This window comes from Neolamprologus brichardi, chromosome 3 (genome assembly GCF_056152115.1).
Source record: "Neolamprologus brichardi isolate AB-2024 chromosome 3, ASM5615211v1, whole genome shotgun sequence".
In the NCBI taxonomy this organism is placed as follows: Eukaryota; Metazoa; Chordata; class Actinopteri; order Cichliformes; family Cichlidae; genus Neolamprologus; species Neolamprologus brichardi.
Window position 1 is genome coordinate 37073584 of NC_142106.1, and position 25202 is coordinate 37098785.

Genomic DNA, 25202 nt, shown 5'->3' on the forward strand with positions numbered 1-25202 from the left:
AGTCGAAGCAGCCTCTCCCCTGAGTTTCAGCCTTACCCTATCGATCAATCAATCAATTATTAAAAACATCATGTATGATATACTTGTTATGAAGGAAGAAACTATCAACCGAGACTTGAACAGCTTGCTGTAAGATGCTATTTAATGCTGTTTAGTAGGACATTTTAACATGAGAGTCTATGGGGATTGACTCGCTTTTGTTGGCAGCCTCAAGTGGTCACTAGAGAAACTGCACTAGCTTAATTTTCAGCCCCTGGAGAATATTTGGCTTTTAGACTATGATGGACTTTACCACCTGTTTTACATTTGTGATTAAACTGTGACTCGGAGCGATGTTTCCCTAAGTGGCATCTTCAGCGAGAGAACTGCTGTGAACTGATGCTTATGTTAAGACAAAGTGCTGCCCCCCATTTCCCCAGGGTTTGTTTGGAGCAGCTCTCCTCCCTGTTAATGTCAATGACAATGACCACGCAAATCAATCGATCTCTGTCTCTCTCTTCCAGTCCAAGAACTCCCAGCCATGTCCATATATAGCAAAAGCCTGATCTCAGAGCCTTTCTATTTATATTCCTGTTATGCTTCCTCCTCCTGACGTCTTCACTTAGTCTTTCTTTTCTTTTTGTGTTACTTTTCGGGGGGTTTCTTTTCCTCCACATCCTCCTCCTCCTCCTCCACTGCACTTCTTCAGAATTCCCATAACCCTAGACTGCTTTTCCAGATCACACACAGCAGTGTGACCCCATGGGAGTAACATGTTTAGAGTTTTCTGCAATCTCTCCCCCACCACCATCACCACCCCACCTTCTCCCAACGTCCCCATCCACATACAAGACAAAAATACGTATTTTCTGTTCATATCTGCAGTCAGAAATCCTGCAGCCGCACCTACACCCCTGTGAGTGTGTGGTTTTTTTTCCTGTTTTATTTCTCCTCACCTTTACTACTGGCTTTGAAGCGATGTCGCTGGAATATAAAACAAGTGTGGGTGAAACAGATGCGAATGAGAAAATGCTGCACTGACAGGCCTGTTTGAGGAGGTCTTTAAGAAAAAAAACAACAACTTTTTCTACCCGTCGCCTCACTTGCTTTCATTTTCACCTTTAACCCTTGAAATTCCCTTTCCTTCCCCCTCCCCCCTTCCTTTCTATCTTCTTCTCCTTTTTCAGCTTTTACTCCCTTCTCTGCCTGTCTCACACTAAACTCTTACATGCTTGTTCTCACTCCTGCATTGCCCGTATTTGGGCAAAGGGGAGCCGAATGATGAACTCTACAATGAAAGTGCGTCCAGCCTCCAACCGCCCTCCGCCTCCCCCTCCCCGTTCTGTCGCAATGGTTTTATAAACAGGAGAGAGGGAGAGGGAGGCAGAGAGGTAGGGGGTGGGGTATGCTAAGATGTAAAAATATATATATATATATATAAAAACATGTCTTTGTCACTCAGACAGAAATGCCGACTCAGTTTTCTGCCTTAAACCATGTTTCTTTCTTTTGTTCTGTCTCCTTGTCTCCCCAGCCGGTGGGGTTTGTCAGTTTTGACAGTCGATCAGAGGCGGAGGCTGCTAAGAATGCCTTGAACGTAAGTGTCATGCCCTCGTTGTGCTCCAGCTCAGCTCTAGTGTTTCTCGTGAAATCTCATCTTTTTTTTTTTTACTGCCTTTAGTGCAAATGTATTTGAAAGCGGGGGGGAAAGCGTTTTCTGTCGCACGAGGAAAAAGCTGAAAAGTGAAGCAGCGAAGGCAAATATATCACAGCTGCTCTAAAATAGCGTGTGTCTGAATGTTTCTGTTTGAGTAAATAAAGTCTTTTTTCTTTACTTTAAGCTCTGCGAGAGATCCTGCAAGGTCAGAAGAAAATTAGCTGTTCTTCCACATAAAAATAGAAGATATTGATCTAGGGTTTAATTTTAATCTCTCGTATTTCAGAATGTGGCTCAGTAGAAAGCCTTGATGAGGCAGACTCTAATACAAAACAGAGCTCATCTTCTCACGCGGTTTTTATTCGACTCGTTTGAAACAAAGTGTAGACAGACGGTAATGAACGCCGCCTGTCTCCTACACCTTTGTTTTCCCATTGTTGTTTTTGTCTTCACCATGCACCGCCCTCCTCCGATTGCCTCTTAAGTTTTTGTTGATGTCTTTATGAAGGCAGCAGATCACTTTAACGGCCCTCCTCTTAAGTGGGACCGTGACAGCGCGAGCGGTGTGTCAACTTTCTCAGATGTCGAGATATTGGTGCTCGTCAAACGTAGAGCAGAGAGTTGAACAAAGGATAAAAATTATCATCTTATTATGAGCCAACAACAGCGAGACTGTTTCCGTAGAAGGGCTCAGTGGGGCTGAGAATTCAACGCTGCTCTTGTTTTTCAGGGAAAGCTACGTCCCGGGGGGTCATATGGAGATAAGCCAGATTCTGCAAACATCCATCTGCATATTGAAATATGGGCAAGACGCAGAAAACTGGGAGAATTTGGGGATTTGTTTCCTATCATAGTAGCTCTCTTATATTCCCTCCAAGCTGTGAGCCTCGAAAACCAAAAACTGAATTACCTCCAACAGTCAGAATCAAAGCTCTACATGGAGAAGGTGCTATAAAAAGACATTTCGAGGTAGATATTCAACACATTTCAAGCAGAGGTGTGCTCGGGCCTCATTATTGCCATGTAGCTTATTACACCTCTGCAGCCTCTACTGGCAGAAGCCGCGAGTGCGCTGAGCCGAGGCAATCCCAGTTAATTCCCTCCCCTTCATGAGAAGAGTCATCCCTCGCTTGTTTCAGCCTTGCTTTGCCCGAGCCTGCAGGGATGAGTGCAAGTTCTCGTTTGCTGCCGAGAACTTGCACTCCTGGCTGCTTTTCTCCTCCGCTGAGCTGACCTTCGTGCTTTTCTATATCATTTACAGGCAATCAAATGAGGTTAATTTCAGGGCGTTTATAGTTCCTGGTAAAAATGTGTCCAAGCGGAGTAAATGAATAGCAACTTTGACGATGCCACATTCCTGTTGTTTTTCTAATCCCCATATGTGGAGATGTTTGATGAAGATCTGATGGCAGGGCAGCTTTTTCCTTTGGCCTGTCGTGAGCAGTGGCATCTCAAGAATTCGCCAAAATGTTTGGCTCACTCTAAGCGGTGATGCCTGGCGTATGTCAGGGTATTTGATGTCATGGTATTAAATTACACTGCAGTTCAGTGGGGAACAGAGTGAGGGCCTTGTGGCTTGTCTGCTTGTGTTGTAAATGACATCATGCGCCAGCCAGGTTTGTGTCATCAAGTTCTGATTTCCCATTGCATGTGTCGCTCAGAATAAGCAGCTTCAAAGGCTAAACAAATGAAAACGCTCTCGTCACGCCAAGATTTCAGCAGTAAATTGTACTGTGAAATTGAGATGATGAAAAGTGGACAAAGTGACAATTCCAGATCAAGCTAAACAACAGATAACAAGACAGGAAGTGCAGCAATGGAAACTGTACGCGTTATCTAATAAGTGCTGTGGGCTAAATTAGTCTGCTTCGTCACTACTTAAAGGAACAAGGCGGCACGTCTGTCAGTCGCTCCCTATTATTTATAACATCATCGCTTCACTAATGAGCAGACTTATTTATTTGGTCAGCCTCTTTATTGCCAAACCAAGGTATTAGCTGTTGCATTTTTAACATCATAAAGCGTCATCATGTGCTGATCATGCGCTAATTTCACTTCACTAAACCTTCCAGGAAAGCAAAAGACAGATAAGGACGTTATAAACAGCTTGTCTGCGCTTATATTTCGACTGGGAGCAGTAAGAGAAAAAAAACATTTTAAATATGGAAACGGTCGGCATTTAAGATAAGTTGAAACCAAATGCAAGAACTGAAATATCCAGGGTTCCAGTCTGTGCCACAACAACCTGTCTACTATTCAACAACATGCATGTAGAAGTTATATTACCTGTGAAAATGAACTTGATTTAATCATGACAATAAATCTGATTATATGCATTTGTGTTGAGGAAATATTATTCCTCAACACAACTGCATATAATAATTAAAATATAATTCAAGCACCCCTGAATATCAGATATGGCAGAACTCAGATTTTGATTAATGCAGCGGTCCCCAATCTTCTCTGCGCCACGGACCAGTTTAATGTCAGACAGTATTTTCACGGACCGGCCTTTAAGGTGTCGTGAATAAATACAACAGAATAAAATTATACTGCTAAGACAAAAACTTTGGTATTTTATAAATATAATAATAAATGCGAATTCACTGTGTAATTGTGTAACTTTATTAGCAGCGTCCTCCTGAAATACGCCAAAAACATTGAGAGTAATATCCTCCTCTCTGCCCCTTAATGCGCTCTGGTCACTATGGTAACGTCTAAATATTTCTTTCAAAATAAGACACACAACTACAACACCCAGGGAAACCGAGTTAACGATAAAAACCCTGAAAACACCGGAGACTCAACTTTTGCGACCCGGTACCAAACAACTGGACCGGTCCGTGGCCCGGGGGTTGGGGCCCGCTGGATTAATGACTCATGACACCTGCTTTCAGTGCTAAGACATGGATACAATCTCACAGCTAAAATGCTTCATATTTCCTTTTTAAAGACTTGTCCATATGCATTACCCCTGTCAGTGTGCTCCCTCAGTTCTGACTCACCTGTCCTAAAAGCTTTCCACTAAACAATATTTGCGCTAACATATCTGTCTTATTCATCTCAGGGGGTACGATTTGACCCAGAGATTCCCCAGACTCTGCGGCTGGAGTTCGCCAAGGCCAACACCAAGATGGCCAAAAACAAGCTGGTAGGCACTCCCAACCCCCCTCCTTCCCAGCAGAGCCCCGGGCCACAGTTCATAAGCAGAGACCCATGTGAGTACGCCGACTGTTTACCCGCCTGTCGCTGAGTTTGTCTTACTTTTACATATTGTCCGTCTGCATTGCTACTTCCTCTGGCTGTATTGGACTGGACAGCTGTTTCCTTTTAGGATATTTTTTTGTAATCGAGGTGCTTTTCTGTGCTGTTGTTGTAAATGTGCATGAAAAGGAGACTGTTGCGTCTGCTGCAGGTCTCTTTCATTGAATGCTGTTTTGTTTTCCCCTAAATTAAACATTTACGTATTTGTCCCTCTGTGAAACGTTAATTTTGTGCGGGCGTGTAATGCTGTTTGTCGTTGTGATGTGTTAACTGATGATGTTAGACTAGTGATTCATTAACAGAGCATGTTTCAGCTTTAACCGTTTACTCTAATAACTTGGACTCAAGGTCTTCAAGTACAATGTGTGTATAATAATTTGCTAATGCGACTTTGCACCTTTTTTTTTCTTTTTTCTTGTGGTTAAATATTTTTCCAAGAGTTAAGGATTTTGAAAGAATCAACTATTGATTGTTAAACATAGGCCAGCTGTGGTAGTACATTCTTCCTGTATGACCAAGCTGCTTTTATCTTAGATCGTTTTATAGCCAGGGAAAGGGTGTGTGCATGAGGCCCCGGAGGAAAATGGAAGGAAACGATTAATGAAACCGTGACGTAATCACTAGGAGAGAAATTGCTGTCATTTCCTGATAAGAGATGTTTAAACCAGCCATCTTTGTGATCATGCTTGGATAAATGGTTACCAGGAGACATGGAGAGCACAGGGAATGCTCCTCGAGATTATCTGCTAATTATCCAATGAGCTGCTGTGTTTTTTTCCTGCATTTTTAAATGTTCACCCGCTCTGTACCACTCAGCACCGTCTCCTAACTCATGCACCGATGCTCGTTTTTCACAGTCACTTTGCACTTGATTTAGCAAGTAAATCATGATGTCTGACATTGTTTCCTCTCAACCTCTCCTAAAGTATGAAATCTAATCATGTAGTGTCAATGACCGTTCTCAGATACTGTCAAGGTTTTTGCATAATACATGTGCATTTTGAATTAATAAAATTTCCCCTTGAAATTTTTAATTTGTGAAACTAAAGGTCTTGCATTTCAGAAGCGACTAGATAATAACATTAGTGGCTGATGGACATCAGTTTTCCTGGCTAAAGTGATGACAGGTCCAACTATCTATATATGAAGCTAATGAAGCTAATGTTAGTTCACTGCATTGGTTAAAAGAAACATCTTTAGACCATACTGGTTCTGTAAAAGGGATTTTAAATATTTGCATGATGATTTATATTAAAGACATTTTTCTAAATACTAAGGCTAATAATCTCTGGGTTAAAATTTCATAATCAAACAGTGTAACCCATATGGAAAAGATATATATAAATCTTATAAAGTTTGTATCTGTCTTGTGTGAAACTTGTATAAAAAGCATACAAGAGTGAAAACAGATATAAGATCCCCAGAAAAATTATATAAATGAAACTGTTTTGGATACTTACTAAAAAATATATGAAAGTGGCCACTTTCATTAGTAAATCATATAAGCCTTATATGATTCAAGTAGGTAGGCCACATCTGATGCAAGTTATAAGTTTTTTGTTTCTTTTCCATATGGGAAGCTAAGGCTACGTTCACAATAATATTGTAAGTTAAGCAAGGCTTTCATAGGTACTGTTGGCTAGGGATGATAGAGCAGAAACTTCATTAAGTTCAGCAACAAGCAAATAAATACTGTATTTATTATGAACAGCTAATATTAGCTGTAGCAATTAGCTTTAGCTAATAAATGCAGTATTTATTAGCTGTTAGCTTTTCTAGCTAATTCCTTGTTCACGATGCTTGAGTTGAGAATCATTTAGATCAGCGGTCCCCAACCCCCGGGCCTCGGACCGGTACCGGTCCGTGAGTCGCTTGGTACCGGGCCGCGAGAGTTGAGGCTCAGGTGTGAAATGTATAGTTTTCAGGGTTTTTATCGGTTTTCAGCGTTATTTTGTTATCGTTTTTATCGTTTACTCGGTTTTCCTGGGTCTTTTCACGTGTGTTATGAATACATTTTCTTTTTTTCGGTACCGGTACTAGTTTTATTTTGTTGTATTTATCCGCGACACCTTAAAGGCCGGTCCGTGAAAATATTGTCAGGCATAAACCGGTCCGTGGCGCAAAAAAGGTTGGGGACCGCTGATTTAGATCATAGTTCTGTCTAAAACATAACTATATTTCAGAGATGAGCAACCTCTTAACTCATGTAAATTATCCTTTTGCCTCAAGCGTCTTAACAATGTGTTTTGCAATCACTGGAACCAGACTATCTCGTTGCTATAATATGGAAACACTTGTATGTAGGAACATGTAAATGAAGTTTAGTGGTGGCTGATAGTATTGGGTTTTCTAGCTGCCTCTGATAGCCTTGAGCATTTTAAGCAATGCTGGGTTAGACATGTAGGTAGTAAAGCTAACAGCTAATTGCTGTTAGCTTTTAGCTTTCCTCAAAGCTAACGTTAGCTTTGACGAGAGAAACATTTTTTCTATTACGGAAAAATGAATGGATCATTCTTACTCCAGCCTGAGGCAAACCACAAAAACACTCAAAGTTATGTAGACAGTCTCTGTCTCGTGACAGTAGTTAAGCTGCAAGTTTAGAAAATAAATCTTTCTCGGCTGTATTGACATGAAATAAACACAGATGTTACTAATGTCAGTAATGAGGGCATTGTTCTGTTTATGTACGCAGCCTTAATTACAGTGAGTAGTAACACCTGTGTTTCTTCAGGAGGTATTAATCAAAAAGAGAAAATAAAATCATTTTGTGAAAAGCCTGACCACCTCATCATAAATAGATCACGAACAAAGAAGTAAACTATTATTCTCATGTATTTTGAGGTTATTCGATGCCTGAATGATGCTTAAACATTAAAGCTTTATGTAGCCTTTAACAGCAGCCTTTAACATACAATATTGTAGATATATGTAATGTGATTGCAGTTACGATTATTGTAACAGTATTTACCAACCATATTACATCAAAGTACCCACTGTGAAGAAGGTCTGTTGTGTAGAACGGCATTTGGGCTAGTTTTATTTGGGTAGTTATTTTAAAACTTATCTAAATGAACTCAAATTTCAGAAGTTTTACTCCTACCTCTAAAAAAAAACCTTTTTTTGAGTGTCTCTGTCTGTCTCCCAGTCTCTGGTTTAAACAAGAGGAAGCGACTTCAGACAACTGACATTCCCCCAGCGCGCACCTTCACAATCACCACCATCACTGCCACCTCCACCCTGTCTCTCTAGCCACCCCACCCATCCACTTGCCACTCTCCTCACTCCACTCCTCCTCTTCTTCTTTCCACAGATGAGCTCACAGTGCCTGCTCTCTATCCCAGCAGCCCAGACGTGTGGGCCTCATACCCGCTGTACCCGGCGGAGCTGTCGCCGGCCCTTCCACCCGCTTTCACCTACCCCTCCTCGCTCCACGCTCAGGTAAACCCACCTCCCCTCCCCCACCGCCACTGCCGCCTCAGTCACCTAGCCTACCTCAGTCACCTAGCCTGCGGCCGTCAGCCCTGTTATCACTCTCTGCTTCATCCCACAGATGCACCTCAGAGTACACACCACCCATTGTCACTGTTAAACACAGTCACGTTTAAATCAAATGTCTAATGATTCCAGGTCAATGTATTTTTGGGGCTGGGGAGTTATTTTCCTTACAGACAAGGAAATGTATACCCAGCATCACTCAGTTTCATCAGTGTAAACAAGCTGCTTCTCTATAAAAGCATCTAAATACACATTTTCTTTGGCTGCAGGTTTTCATGTTGACTTTTATTGAAACACTTTCAAGTGCAAACATATTAAAAGCTGCTTTTATGTTTAAACTATTGCCGCTGATACTGATCAGTCATGTTCATCTGCTGCACCAGTAGCACAGTGAAGGCAGAATTTTGGTAAAATTTAATTGTTACATTGGTGCTGAAATTAGTGAGTTTATAAATAATTGAATTGTCAGTCCATTTTCACCAACCCTTCTCAGCGGAGCTGTTACCCGATCCCAGCACCTTCCAGAAATCGAAGTAAACTCAGCTCTTCACCTCATTCTCAAACTGCATGTCACATAATGGAGCTTGTGGGTTGGGCTGAGTTTTAGGAGGTCCAAGCAGGAAAAATAACTCTTCCAAATGATACTTTTTTAAATCAGTAAAAAATAAATTCCTCAAACTGAAAAACTGATTTGTCCTGTTTTGCTTTTTATTTTAGACTAAAATCCTGAATGTATCCATGCATTCATACAGGATGCATTCACATCCACATATAATTTAGAATCACCAGTTAACCCACTGTGTAAATCTTTGGACTGTGTGACAACCCCCACACAGAAAGTACATGCAAACTCCACACTGAGAGGTCACAGCTGGCTTCAAATCAGACACCTTCTTGCAATGAGATGACAGTGATACCATTGCACTACCAGGTAGAATACAATAAAGAATTCAACACCAAGATAATGTTAAAAATGGCATCGCAGGACACAGTTTTTAGATCTTGTAGCTGCTTAATCTGCACAGCTAAAATCTGCAGCTGTACAAAGGGTTTGGATCATTTTACCGTCATCTACCTCATTAATTATAGCAAATCCTTCTTTTCCAACCAGCCATGATCCAGTTTATTGAGGTCTTCTAATCTGCGCAGCTCTGCTGTGAGTTCATGTTAAAGTTCATTATCGATCTCTTGAAATTCTTCTCATGAAGACCGTTTGATGCAGGCAGGCCCTCATGCAGTCTTAATGCCACGCATACAGTATGTACGGTTTTGAATGCAAGCTCTCACTGCTCACTTTGCAGTGTTTCAAACTCAATGTGTTATACAGTCATGTGGTGTTGCTTTTCTCTGCTCGAGGGAAAATTGAGCACTTCCACTTATAATATAGATACTAAGGTTATTTAAGTATAAAGGCCTCGGGGCAAAAACACTAGCTGAAGCTCAGATGATGTCAGCATTTGAAATGAATGCAAGAATCTGCCTAGCTGGCATTTTTCCACATGCATCGAGTATATTCACACCAGTGGCAGCTGATAACTGAAAAAACGAGGACAGACGAGAAAATCAATTCATGTTATGTTATAATAGTTAGTATATTTCCATTTTCTCGTGGTGAAGCAGTAAAACAGTGCCTGTGCTCTGGATGGGAATGATGCATGTATTATTTGAAGCCTGCCAGCGTAGCTCATTTTGAAGAAACTGGCCCTTTAAATGGACCAGAGGGACAGACAGCAGTGTGTATTTCTGTGAAGCCCAGAATAATAATACACCAAAATAATTAGTTAACTAATTACCAGCCTACATAATGCCATGTTTTCATAGTTACTCAGATTTAGAGCGGTCAAACTTGTGCACATTAGTGATACCGTAATCACTACCGCAGATACCGACCTTGAGCTAAATGGGAAAACTGGAAAAATAATAAGTACGACAAGAAAGATGTTTTTGATTTTAGTGAGTCAGTTTATTCCAAACCATTTAAGCAATGAGGGCTAAAGCTGTGCCATCACTGCAGAGCTCTCTATCCTTTGCCCAACTGGATCCAGTCACTCCAGTCCAAATCTATTCCCTATGCTAGTCCTTCATGGTTGCCTTAATGTTACCAGTGGCTAGTGCAAGTAGCTAGCTAGCTGCTTGATTTTTAAAAAGAGAAATGAAATGGGGAAAATTCTATATGTCCTGCACTTTTTTCAAAAGACCCAAATCAAATGTCACGAAATTAATCACGTTTGTACAATATAGTGGAAGAGATCTGACGAGTGGAAGAACACAGTGTCAGTGTTTTACTGTGGATGTTCTTGCTGAGCTTGTCCTCCTTTAGAGCATCATGCTACGTGTTCTGCTCACTAACAGAGTAGTAGGAACGAAGCCAAAGTGTATTAAATTAATGGAAGAGGTCCCGCCCTGAGGACGTCAGACTCAGTGGCGAACTGAGGCAATAATTCAGGCTGGGACATCATCTCTCAGACTACTCTGTACATGCAAACCATCAGACTGCTAATTCTGCTGCCTTACCCTGCCTGCTGTTTAAGGAAAAACAATATGTGGCTATCAGAAATCACATCTAGCCAAAAGAATTCTCTTTAATCTTATTATTGTGATGTTTAATGAGATTTTGAAAATAAATAAATAAAACTACTTATGTCAATTAATTAAATGTTTTAATTGCAAGTAAATTACAGCTGAAATATGAGTGTAATGAGTGGGGATAATCAATAACCACAACAGTAAAGACGCTAGATGAAAATAACAATGATTAGGATATTATGAGTAAGAACGAGCCATTGTAATATTTTTTAAACACTGAGGGAGATACTCTATAAACAATTTTAAAACTGAGGCATCAAACAAAAGTACAAAAAAAACTTCACACACATTCACTGAGACTGATCTTGAGCTACAGCAGTGTAGCTTCTGCTCCTAGCTGGCAGCATTAGCCACTTTTAGATGCATCGCCTTTTTTTATTCAATTCAATTCAGTATTATTTATATAGTGACAAATCACAACAACAGTCACTCCAAGGCACTTTATATTGTAAACACAATAAAACAGAGAAAACCACAACAATCGGCTGACTCCCTTTGAGCAAGCACTTGGCAACAGTGGGAAGGAAAAACTCCCTTTTAACAGGAAGAAACCTTCGGCAGAACCAGGCTCAAAGAGGGGAAGACATCTGCTGTGACAGTACAATAGATTATTAATAACTAATAATTACATGATTTTTTAATTTTTTTTTAACTGTTTTACATTATTTTTAACATTATTAGTTATTTGCCTTGCAGAGAGCGACAGAGACTGCGAATACTCATTTAAATGCATCTTTTTTGTGTGCATCTGCGTACCTGAGATGGCGCACATCGAGTTGTATATTCATGTCAGGCCAGTTGACTGACCCCAACGACCCCACACCGACTGCCTCTTCCCTGCAGATCTCACTTTTGAGACGATCTGTATTTGTATAATTTTAAATACTATCATCTCCCTCTTGTCTCTCAAAAGAAACAGAGGGCGAGCAGTCTCCTCTGCGGCCACGACTGAGCTGCCCTTCACGCACACATTCTGACACGTGCAAAGTGATCGTTGCCGTGTGATGTTGCAAGATGGTCACTCTACTTTCTGTTAACATGAGCTCACCTTTTAGGCTCCACAGTTTTATGTTAATATGTGATTATGTGTGTTTAGATTCGTTGGCTCCCGCCTGCAGATGGAACTCCTCAGGGATGGAAGTCCAGGCAGTTCTGCTGAAGTATGTGTGAGTAACAGCACACACATGCACACACACAAACACACACTCACACACTCGTACGTACACATAGCTCTCTGCCCTGCTGCGTCAAAGAAGTGTACATACTCTGGTGTGAAACCTCTTTTGTAAATGTTATGACACTTTGCATAAACAGGAGTAGAGTTATCTTAAACACATGTCAGGAATATCACGGGGTGTTACTTCACGCGTGTTTACCTCTTTTGGCCCTCAAACCTCACAAAACCTCCATCCGGCTAACTGCCAAACTAACCAGCTAATTAGTCACGTTTCCTCTAGTTGACGTCAAAAACATACATACTAATCGCTAACAAAAGTAAAGCCTGTGGTTCGATGAAACCACACACACTCCTCACACACGATCATAGGAGATGAAAGGTGCGATCTAAAGGGGAACTCCATTATTTTCTCCACTCTGGTCACAAGGTACAGAGGGTCGACTTTTCCCATTGATGTTATGGTTGATCTCAGGCATCAAAAGCAGCAAGTCAAACAGAATATACAATGAGTGCCAATGCCAACGTTTAATGAATCAGACCGAGAAGAGCTTTGCAAATATGACTAAAAGGCTAATGCTAGCTGCTTTGAAAGGCAACACAGTTGCAGGGAAAGTCACTCAGTTCTTTCACTACTCGCACTACAGTTTTGAGCCATTTAACCTGGCTCTTTCTGTTCTGTGCTGCTTTTTACATCAGCTCTACTCCAGCCAAAGTTCAGAAGAAAATTTACAAGATTTAAACCGTTAATTTGAAAAGTAAAGTCAAGTGCTCAAATTGTCTCGACCAAAGCTGCTAAGCTATTTTTTCTAAGCTATTTCAAAGTTGTCCATTCACAGAGGGAATAAAGCTCTGAAAACCTTAAAATGCATTGACAGATGAATCCTTTAAAACTTTAAAGTAAAGCCCCTACAATAATATAAAGGAAATCCCAACAATCAGACAACCCCTATGAAGAAGCGCTTTGGTGACAGTGGAGATGAAAAACTCTCTTTTAGCAGGAAGAAATATTGAGCAGAACCAGGCTCAGGGAGGGGCGGCCATCTGCAGCGACCAGTTTGGGGTGAGGGGAGGGAAACAGGACAAGCTATCCTAGAGTATTTAGAGTACAATGGGAGACAGAGCCAACAGCTGTCAGGCTCCTGTGGAACCAGCTCCCAGCATGGATTCTGGAGGCAGACATCTCTACTTTTAAAATTAAAAAGTATTAACGGTCATTTAAGCCCTTTTAAAGCATTTTAAATTGAAAATAATTTGGGGTAAATAGTCTCTTTTATCATTAGGGCTAGAACTGAATCCCTAGTTATGATGCAACAAGCTGCTGGGGGTTTCCCATGATGCACTGAGTGTTTCATCGCTCACTTTTTTTCACTCTATGTGTTTATACAGCACTCGGCATTTAATCAATAGTTATTATTAATTGTTGGCTCTCTTCCACAGCATGTCTTTGTCCTGTTTTCCTCCCCTCATCCCCGACTGGTCACTGCAGATGGCTGCACCTCCCTGAGCCAGGTTCTGCTGGGGGCTTCTTCCTGTTAAAAAGGAGTTTATCCTTCCCACTGTTGCCAAAACGCTTGTTCATAGGTGGTCATATGATTGTTGGAGTTTTCTGTTTTCTCTGCATCAGTAGCATCTTTACCTTAAAATATAAAGCACCCTGAGGCAACTGTTGTGATTTGGCACTATATAAATAACACTGAATTGAGTTGAATAGAACTGGTCTCTGTCTTTGAAGCAGCCACACAGTTGGAATGAATTTTGTTTGTGTTTCATCCTTAGTTAATGTTAAGTTCAGGACAAGCATCAGGTTTCTGCAGTGAAATAGTTCTAAGATATGATTACATGTCCTCAGTCGTTTTTCTATGGAGGATCAGAGGAAATTAGACCTGCCTAGCGGAAAGACGGCTGATATTTATTATACTTGTGTGTGAGGGAAAGTTTATTATTATGCACCCGCTCTTGCATTGCTATAATAAACACAGAATATTGTTGTGTAATGTTGTTAGTTATATAGCACAGATATTAGGTGCTGTTTGTCATTTTGTCAAACCCTGGCAGGATGAAATACATTTTTTAATTTAAAACCCTGTTTTTGGCATTTCTGCATTCTGACAAAGTGCACAGTGGAGAAGCATAAAAAAGATGGGGCCGAGGGAGACGGAGGACGTGATCCAAAAGGTCGTAAATGGGAAATATTCACCCAGAACCACTGAGGTACCTGGGTACTGCTGGAAGGGCCGTTTTTATGAATCTTTATTAGAAACTGTTTAGCGTGGGATCTTTATTTCAAATAAATTACAGATGACTTAATTTTAGTGGAGCGGCAGACGGTACACAGGGCCGTTGGCTTCTAATAAGTGCTTTGATAAGTATATGAGTCAGCTATAACCACGCATGAGCAATGCAGCACGTGCGCTTTGCTCGGGGGTTCAGACAAACTGAACGCTGTTGTGCTTGCAGAAAAACAAAACCACAAAGCAAAACAAATCCCCTGCTAGTCTGTGTATCTCTGTTGGCTCTGACTCTGTGTGTGTGTGTGTGCGTGTGTGTGTGGCGCCAGTCACACTGTCACCAGTACCCTCCCTTCAGTCTCAGGACAGGAAGAAACATGTTGCCCCAACCCCACAGGGAGTCAGCAGGGAGTGGGTGGGTGGTGGTGGAGGTGCTAGTGTGGAGCCTAACATTCATCAAGCTGTTGATTGGTGCTACTCCTCCATCACCTCCTTCGAAGCCTACATCAGAGCTTACATGTCCGTTTCTTGACATGTAAACATGCTGTGTGAGGAAAACGAGCCATTTGAGTAATTTGGATGTTTCTATGACTCCTTCTCTGCCTGCGGTGGGTGGGGGGTGGGTGGGTTGTACAAAAGAGGAAGGAGGGAGGGGCTTGGAGGAAATAATTACTTCTCTATCAAACCAGAAGGAAGTCGTTTGGCTGGTCAGGCTGCCCCAGTGGATATTAGGCCCTGAGTGAAACAACAACGACCCCACATCCGGTTCACGGTGGAGGGCAAAGTGCAGCCGAGACATCCAGTCAGAATATTGTTATAATTACAGGTGACTGGTGCAGGAGCACACAAATTATGCAGTGTGCAGCATTACTACATGTTCAAACATAAAGCTTCAGACAGACAAGCACACACGACGGTATGCAAACAAAAGAAAAGCTTCGGTTCATCAACTTTACAGAAGACAGCTCACGTTTACTCGCATCTATTCACGCCGATACTTTTTTGAATTACTTGCCTCGGCTTTAAGGGGATTTGTTGTTGTTTCTTTCACTCCAATTATATTGCTTACAATATTGCCTGAATGCTTCTAAATAAACACTTTAACATCCTCCTAGAATCACTAAACACAAATTTTTACGTGGGACCTCTAAAGGTTTCTTTCCCTCGATCCTCAATCTGGTTTCTAGAAAGACAAGCTGTCCTAAACACAATCCTAAACCATGTGATAGGTGGGGAAGCAAGAATATATATTATATACAGGTGTATTGCAGCATAATGCAAGCTACAGTATTAATTAAAATGATAGAAGAGATGATTTTACAGTGGACAAAAGCAGTCTCATAAATAAATCTATTAGGAGTAGCTTATGTTACACATGGGCTACTTGTGTTCAAAGTAGAGCTGCAGGGATATTACTGATGCTCTAAAACACATCTCCCCAGTAACCATGTTGCCATAGTAAAACTGAATGACACTTATGTTGCTCCATCTGCCTTGTTGAGTTAACCTTACTACTGAAGGCTGCCCCTGACATTTTGCATCTTAGCAAACAAATTAATCCATACAAGTCCTTGTGTCTTTAGGCCTTCGTCGCATTTCAAATAAATGCAGTCGACTTGTACTCGATGTCTCAAAGCTGGCTGTGATGAGGGTATAACTGATTTGTGCAATGTAATCTGCTGGGCAGAATACTTGTGAAATATTTTTAGCTGCATGACTACAAGAACAAACTTGAACAGAGGTTAGGGAAAGAAGGCGCCTGTGTTGCACCACTGTTGTGCAATCTGTCTGATATTGTCTTTAAAAAAAAACAGCAGAAAGGACATGATTTGTGAATTTGTTGCTAAAGCTAACTGGGTAAACTTGAGCGATGCACGCTCACAAAAGCCCGCAGCTCTGCGGTTCAGAGAGGCCTGTGGTCGGTCGCTACTTGTCGACAAACGGAGACCACTCACTGTCTGAGTATGCGACTTAGGAAGCGTAACTGCAGGCCTGAATGTGGATGTCTGAACAGCTGGAAGTGAGGTAGCATTCAGCCGTGACTGGTAATGAGTTGTCCCAATCACCTGGCTTCCTGCCTCTCTTGGAAAGTGCTGTTTAAAAAAACAACAACTTTATTCACAGCACCTCATGCAAGTTTAAGCAGCTACTGCTTTTTATTAGACGCTTTAAGTTTTTGTTCTTGTGATTCCCCCAGGAGGCTTTGTCTGGTCAGTCGTCTGGCTGTTTGTGAACCTGAACTATATTTGACATTCGTGCTCTGGTCTTAGGTTCCAAAGACAACCTAATAGTGGACATTAATGCCCAGTGAACTGGAGGGAAAGGTAATCCGGATTTTCCATCTGACAAGACATGGTGAGGGAGTGTAGGGGGGTGTAAAACCCCTATCATGCATGCCTGTGTGTGACCCTGAAAGAGACAAATGTGCGTGTGTATGCAGCCTGGCTGCCTGCCTTCAGGAGCTTTTTTGGCCAATAGCCTGACAAAACCGATGGTTCCTGCACAATGTTGCACTAACTCCCACTGGAGGAGAGCTGAGGGCCAGCTGGGGCCCTTTCTAATAAGGAAGTGGGACTTTATTCTTCCACCCCCTGCTGACAGATGCACACACGCACACACACAAACACACACAGTGTATAGTACAGTGTAGCTGCACTGTGGCACCAGCTTGTAGGAGCTGGATACATGTCAGCAGCTGCATTCATCACCACCCAGCTCCAGCAGTTATTGCTGGTATGTGAGAAACACAGCCAGGGCCTAAAGGCTTTTCCCCGGATTAAAGGGGTTTCAGACGGCGATCTTTTTCATGGCCACGCTGCGCAGGTAGAGATCTTAAAGGACCACATGGGTGTGTTTGAAGTTTTAGCTCCATATTAGATATATTTTACAGTTTTTTGTTGTTGCTGTTGCTTTTTCATCATTTTTTCACAAAAACTGACATCAAGCCTGAGTTCATTTTGTAAACTGTAGATTTATTTTCCGCTTTTTGACCCCTTTAAAGGCAGATAAGAAACCCCAGGGACATTTTTGGGAGGTTTTTTTCATCTGAAACCCAAAGGTTACAAAGACATGTTGAAAGAAGAAATTTTACAGACATAAAAAGGAAAGAACAAAAAGTCCTCTCTTCTTCATTTGCAGCACCGTGTCAGTGATCAGTGATAACACCGGGAGGAACATTTGCTACACGAAACCTGGTTGAAAATTTTGGGAAAAACAAGGAAACAACCCACACATTCACGAGAAACCAAGTCACCTCCCACACTCAGAACTGCTTGTTTACTTATCTCACATCATTCGCCCGGGCCGAGTTATTGGATGTAACACATTAAGCCGACAAATCACTAAACCTTTCCCTAATCCGCACAGACATGTTCAATGATCAACCCAATCTTTAACCTTGGTGTCTCAGCCAGAACAAATAGGGTGCTCTGGAAGTATGCGTCGCATCAGTTTAGCCAAGCGGCTGTATAACGCATCGATTGCCTCATCCCTGATTGAACACGCAATGGGGCATTAGCTAGGCCAGCCATCCCCCTTCAAAAACGCACTGTTCTCTGAACAGGGAACACTTCCTGAGCCACCTCTCTTCTTTCCCTGCAACAGTCTATCCAGCTCCTTCTTTCTCTTAAGGTCATATTTGGATTAGTAATTGTTTATTGTTCCACCGAGTCCCCCCAAACTCAAATTCCTATTTTTGGTGATCCATCTGGTGTGGGAGCTTGCATCGTTGACCTTTCTCTTTGAAGTGTGGAGGTTGGGGGTTTGTGGAAGATCTGGCTGTCAGGCAGACATCCTGTGACAATGCTAAACTTTGAGCTTGAAAGACTTCTGAATGGACTGATATTACTGTGTGTGGCTCGAGTCTTGACTTAAGATGTCTTCTGCTGCTTGGTTTCGTCTCTTTTGAGCTACTGATTTTAAAGAAACAAGATACGCTACTTTTTTTCAGCTGCTATTGATTTCTCCTCTGTAACAAAGAAATTAGTTACACTGCTGCTTATATCACTGTTGTGTTACTCCACAACATTGCCTAGGATACATTTCCACATAAGTGCCAGGTTATGACACAGCATTAAACCTTTCATGTGCACACATACCGGCATAATTCCCTGTCTTAATGTGTAGAGCAGACATATGATAGTGGGGTTTTTTTTTTGGTGTTGTTATTTTAGCGTCAACACAGGAAAACCAGCCAGAAAGGATGTTACACAGAAGTCACTATAGAAGTATAACATAGGCAAGATTTCCTTTACTATGTCTGAACCAGCGCATATCTCTGTATTTGTTTAAAATCAGTCTTTCAGATTGATATACATATATAAGTCTTGAGTCACCCCTCACTTCTTTATATTTGGCCAGGATAATTGAAAACAGGCACAGAAATTTGCGCAAATACGTGCAAAAATACATGGAAATAGAGTATGTAAGGAAAAAACAGTGACAAGCTTGAAATTCAATAATTGGTATGACCACCTTTATTCTTCAACACAGTCTGAACTATCTTAGAAAAGCTTTTTCAAATTTTCTTTAAGTAGTCTTCAGGAATAGTTCTCCAGGCTTCTTGAAGAACATTCAAAGCTCTTCTTTAGACGTCGGCTACCTTTTGTTCTGTTTCCTATCACGATGATCCCACACTGCTTTGATAATGTTGAGATCCGGGCTCTGAGGAGGCCAGTCCTTGACTGATAGTGCGTCATTGTGTGTTTTTCCATCTAGGTATGTTTCTGTAAAAGTGTGTTTGAGATGCTGAAAAATGAAGAAATAACTATTTTATACCCTTCAAAATTATTATCTTTGACATTTTTGTAGATTTATTTAAATAAACGAGAACAAGTTATGTAGACAAAACTCTAGTTCATCCCTTGATTTTTGTGCCTTTTCTATGTTTGATAGGTCAGTGTTACATGGATATGCAAATAAACGAAATGGTCAAGAACTGGACTAAATGAGTGAAACCAGCAGCCAGTGTTCAAATAAAAACTTTGAAATACTTTCAGAAAGCTCGGAGAACTATTGCACAAGACCACTTTAAAAATGACTAGAAAGTCTGGTTCCTCAGACGTAAAATATAGAGAAATTATGGGAGGCTCAAGACTTTTGCACCACACTGTACAATCAGCTTAATTATCGCTCTGGATCCAGGGGTCTTTTGATATCTGCTCTGTAATATTGTGTTGCCTTTACAGGCAATGGGAAAGAATGGATCTTGTTCCTGGGCATGGGTCCCTTTACTGTCAGAAATGATTTCCCCTTTGTGCAACAAATTCTAAGTAATGTCCACCATGTAATCACCACCATTTGAAAGTTGTTGACCTCTCTGCCATTTTTGTCTTCGCTCCATGAGGTTAGACAGTTGTGTTTATCTTTTTTCTCTCTTTTGCAAATAAATATTTTCTTCATCTTCTCTTTCTCTCTCCGTTCCTTCCGCTCGTCTGATTACAATGGGGGGGCAGGGCTTTTAGTTGCTCTGCCCCTCGACTTTGGAATTCCTTACCCCCTGACCTCAGAAACATTACTTCATTCCCTCTTTTTAAGTCCACCCTCAAAACTCATCTGTTTAAAATTGCTTATGTTTAAACCACTGTATACTCTTAACTTTTATCTATTTTTATTATTGTGTATATTTTCAGTTTTTGTGTTTTTATCTGTTGTACAGTGTCCTTGGGTGCTTTGAAAGGCGCTATTTTTAAATAAAATGTATTATTATTATTATTGTATTATTAAATAGAGAATTTGTGTAGTGAAAGTAACAAAATCATGCGATTAACAACTTTAATCATTAAATTCAGGAACACCAGTGCGACAGTCACATATAATGTAACACCAGTAACGCGTAACTTTGTAAAACTGACACTAATAAGCTGCTGCGTTGCCCTTCAAACATATACTTAGCCAGTGTGTTCAATGCAGCTGAACTTTGTCATACCAGTAGTCAAAGAGCTTGAGAACATTTAAAAATCATACATTTTTGTTGAAATAAAACCAAAATTCACTCCTCTGAAACATCATCAGAAGGATTTATTCCAACTGTCTCCTTTTGTGTGCTCAGGTTCCTGATGTGTGATGGTGGCCGTGGCCGGCTGTGACGGGCGTTGCCGATTGCCTCTCGTGTCCTATTAGAAACCAGGAGGACCGACCTAACTCCAGCTGCTGGAGCAGCGCACCGTCGGTGAGTTCTACGTCTCGGAACGTCACAGCCGTTGATCCCAACAGGCGAGGACAAAAGGTGTAGATCGCACCTCGTCGCCCGTGTAGCGGGCCCCTGCAGGGGAGAGGGGGGATTTTGAAAGTGTAGATTTGCAGGAAAAGGTGTGAAAGTCCTTTTTAAAAAATAAAAAATACAAATTTGAGAGACAGCATCAGTCAAAAACATCCACTTGAATGAAGGAAGCAGCGCCAAACTGTACTGACACCGTGTCGACTTTCATCTGTGCATGTTTGAGATTTGCGAAATGTTTTGAACAAATACACCAGAATTTAAGCTCGAGATAGAGCGTGCGTGCATTGAATGTGGGTGTGGTCTTGGCATTGGATCGGGTGGGGATTTAAAAAAAATCGGTCTGACTTTTACGGCTGTTAGTGTTTCCACGTAATCCCCGGTGTTCCCATTAGCATTGCGAACTTCAGCCTCACCCCGCTGTCGTTCTGTCTTTCTCTTTCAGGCAGCAGCAGCCTCATGGGCCTCAGGACATACTAGACCCCAGCCTCCATCACACATCGAGTCCCCCCCCCTCCCCGAAAGTCCCTCCAAATCTTTTTTATACTGTTACGTAAATTTACAGGCAGCGCTTGGCTACACCTCCTCTGACACCTCCGTGAAAGGTACCAGGCATGCACAACAAAGGCGTCCGCGCTCTTTGTTTACCGACTGACTGCATCGCCCGCCTAGCTGGTCTCTGCATCCTCTCCGTGCGGGTTTAAAGCCGGCCACCTTAAAGGAGTGCAAACGTTGTTTTATGCAGCCACTTTGCAGACGCCCGGAAGTGTGGCTAAAGTGCTACTGAGTAATGTTATTATATGACTATAATTATTACTATTCTGTATATCATTCATATTAATGTTATTATGATTATGAAATTACATGTTGACGCATGACTTTGCAAAAAAAACAAAAAAAAATAGAGCGTGAGAGAGAAAACAACGAAAAAACAATGCTGTACATTTTTAGATATTTTAAAGAAATACAAAAAGGTATTTTTGTAATCAAGACAATGTTTGAAATGGTTTTGTTTGGGTTGATTTATGTTGTGCTAAATCTCGTGAGGACGTTTTATACCTTTTCTGTTTTTTGTTCCCTTTCTGTTCGGTGCCATTTTAAAACAAGTCGACCTGCTATACCAAAGCAGTCCTGCCACTTTGCTCTTGTCTCTGCTCCAAAAGGAATTTTGATTCGCTCATATGTGTCGTTTTTTTTTTTTTGTCCCTCTGTGGCATCTTTACCCGACGAAACGAAACACAGAAGTCTTTTGTCTGAAGCGATTTTAACGTTGAGTGACAAAACGCACCTGATCCGGCTCGTAGTTTGGCTGTTTGAGGTAATCAGATGTGTGAAAAGAGGCACTGACAGGAAAAAGCCATCGCCGGTGGAAGGTAGCGTGACCCCAATGTCACGTATAGCGTGATGGCAATACGCGGCAAACTGAGCTCTGCTATAATTAGGAAATCGCTCCTTCGCTGTGTAGCAGGAGGACAACAGCACAGTATAGAGAAACAAGACCAAAGCTTTTTTTTCTTTTTGCTTTTTTTACACTGGAGAGCTATCTAGGCTAGTGGTTATTCCATTTTTGACTACTTTTGTAGTCCTCAGTCTGATTTCTTATGAAGTATGACATTATTTTTGCAGCATGTCCCTTTTGGTGTCACTCCAAAGAGCCACTCTGCATCTGAAAGGATATTCACTTTAAGCGATTTGTGTCTTTTGTCTATTTTTAGGGAGCCGCTGTGATTCAACCTGCTTTTGTAAAGTTTGAATTTACATAATAATGATTGGAGTGAGATGTATAAAAAAAAGGAAAAGATAAAACAATCTTTTGTAATCTTGCAATAACGTCTTTGCTGTATGACATATCATCGAGTGATCATATTTCTGTGACACCGTGACGCCAAAATTCATTCGCTAATACGAAACCAGTCTCCGAAGGCCAAGTCGCATTTCACGCTGATGTGACATCAAACGCCGTAAGGAGACAAGTGTCCCCTGTGATGTTTAGCCCCTCTGTGTACACTTATATCGGACTGGTTGAATCATACAGTAGCCAAGTGTTTGTAATTAATGATAATATGCATCATATCTATTAAATCAGCTGAAGGGTTTTTTTTGTTTTTGTTTTTATTTTTGCTTTTACAGACATTTTTAAGCCGAGTGTGGCACTCAGATTTATTAGAACAAGTATTTATACAACGTGCGTGAATGTTATGTGTGTTTTTTAATGGGTGTTGTCTTTTTAAGGTTCATAGAAAATGCCCATCATATAATTCATTGTAAGTATTATTGTAAGTTTAATTGTATTTTCATTTGGTAAGAATTACTAGAGCTTTTTTCTTCGTTTGTATCGGTCTGATTGGAGCATACTGTATGTAACATGTGAATACTGTTTTACCTGCATAATTCACTGTGAAATCCAGAGAAGAAGAAGATGTACTCCTCGAACGAATGGGTCTTTTGTGTTTCGCCAGCGGTACGGTACAAAAGTTCCTGAAAAAACGAATAAGACGACTCCTCCCCCTCCTTTTGTCAGTGACAAATCATTTCTCTACTTGTTTTAGTATACCGCGTGTGTAGCTGTGTGTTCAGTGCATGTTCACGGCATGTGTGTGTGCGTGTTCTTTTTCCTTTTTCCTAATGCATACAGTACTGTTGATATTTATGTACTTTAGCCGCTGTAAGGAGAAACTGTATTTCAGTGAATTGCAGAGGTTTGTTTGTTTGAAACAAAAAAAAGGAGATGATCAAAATGAGACGTTTTTATGAAAATGTTAAATGAAGACATTTCAGGCCATCTGCCATTAAAGATTGACATTATCTGTGCTGTCATGATTACCTTATTTGTTCAGAGTGTGCAAGTTTTCTGAAATGCGAAGACACTGATAAAACTTTCATATATATACTTAGAAATGACCTAGAATCACAAGGCACTTCATTAGGTACACTTTGCTAGTACTGGGTTGGACAGATGGGGGTGGCACAGATCGATCAGTGTGCTGGAAACATTCATCAGAGATTTTTGTCCTTATTCATCCAAGGGGATGAAAGCATCGCACAGTTGCTGCACATCCATGATGAGAATCTCTTGTTCCTCCACATCACAAAGGTGCTCTGTTGGATTGAGATCTGGTGACTGTGGAGGACATTTGAGTGTCATGTTCAAGAAACCAGTTTGCGATGATTCGAGTTTTGTGACATAGTGCGTCATCCTGCTGGATGACCCATCAGACCCATCCTGCTGGATAACCACAGCAAACCCATCTTCTGATGGGTTTGCTGTGGTAAAGGGGCAGACCTGGTCAACAACAATACTCAGGCTGGCTGTAGTGTTTCAATGATGCTCCGATGTTACTAAGGGGAAATGCCCCTCAAACCATTTCACCGCTAGCCTGATAAAAGACCGAATAGATCCATGCTTTCATGTTTACACCAAATTTGGACCCTACTCTCTGAATGTTGTTCTGAATGTTCATCATTGAGGTATTTTCACCCAGAAAACTGCCAAGTGAGCAGATGGTAGTGTCCGAAAATCCCAGCAGATCTGCTGTTCCTGGATTCAAATTCAGACTAGCATGTCTAGCATCAACAAATCACCTCTCTTCCTCATTCTACTTGGTTTGAACTTCAGGAGGTTGTTTCAACCATGTCTACATCAGTCACTGATTAGCTGATTAGACAGTAGCATTAATGAGCAGTAGAACATTATACCTAATGAAGTGGCACAAGAGTATATTTGATGAGAAAACATGAAATCAACATTTTTTTGTTTGTTTGCTTTTTGGTCACAGGATAATTATAGCAAACCTAATAACCATTAAGCTAACTGGTTCCTCTTATGTGCTAACAATCTGAGCAGGCTCACTGAAGCGCAGTATCCTGTAAACTTGCCAATGTTTAGTCTTTTAATAACTGTGTAAATAACTGGTACTACCTGGGCCTTTATATTACAGGCCATGGTTTACATCATAGGATATTTTTAGATTTCAAGACTGCATTTGGTAATTTTGGCTCCTCTTAGAAGTGGCCTTGTACCCACAGAGAAATCCACTTTCGTATAGTTCCATTTCCTCTTCCATTCTTACACTTTTCATTGGATAATACCTCCCTCGTAATCCCAGTAGACCATCAAAACATGATGTGGGATTCTATAAAGTGGTTTGTGTATCAGGAGAGCTGGAGACCTCTCACTGCCCTCTATAAGAATAGCCCGCCTAACCCAGGGGCTGGCTACTCCTGAGACAGAGGCCACAGCCAATTTAGTTTCTCTCTTCACTGTCTCCACTCTCCTGTCAGCTCAGTCACACCAGGTGGCACACAACAGCTTCTCACATGACACAGACTCGTCCGTGCCCGGTGGCGTTCACGCAGGGTGTCGGTGCAGAGCAAAGTGACGGACGAAAATGCTTGTGCAAAGGTACGTAATCATCTGGGTGCATGCATGCATACACCCAACCGGCAACACTTTGTAATGGTGTTACTCCATTTGACAAGCCCATTAAAGAGGTGTTTCTGTCTCATGCTGTTCTGGCTGCAGGATGTCAGACAAATGGACTTGCTGACAAGCGTTTTTATTTTATTTCACTGAAGTGAACAGTCAAAATTCTGGTAAAT

General features: G+C 41.3%; 1 protein-coding gene across 4 annotated transcripts in view; it reads left to right on the top strand.

The window, feature by feature from the left end:
• Positions 1-23408, top strand: part of LOC102793837 (RNA-binding protein with multiple splicing-like) — a 39362-nt gene extending 15954 nt beyond the window's left edge. The window contains exons 4-8 of one of the 4 annotated variants that reach the window (XR_015718435.1): positions 1514-1576; positions 4704-4854; positions 12078-12147; positions 20436-20555; positions 21049-23408. Coding sequence is in view for 2 of the 4 variants with exons in the window: in XM_087837300.1 (XP_087693426.1) it covers positions 1514-1576; positions 4704-4854; positions 8211-8338; positions 12078-12140 (405 nt within the window). In the remaining 2 variants the exon portion in view is untranslated. Of the gene's footprint in view, positions 1-1513; positions 1577-4703; positions 4855-8210; positions 8339-12077; positions 12148-20435; positions 20557-21048 lie in introns of those variants that run through there. The other 3 variants (XR_015718436.1, XM_087837300.1, XM_087837310.1) reach the window with 3 other exon arrangements.
• The last annotated feature ends 1794 nt before the right edge of the window (positions 23409-25202 follow it).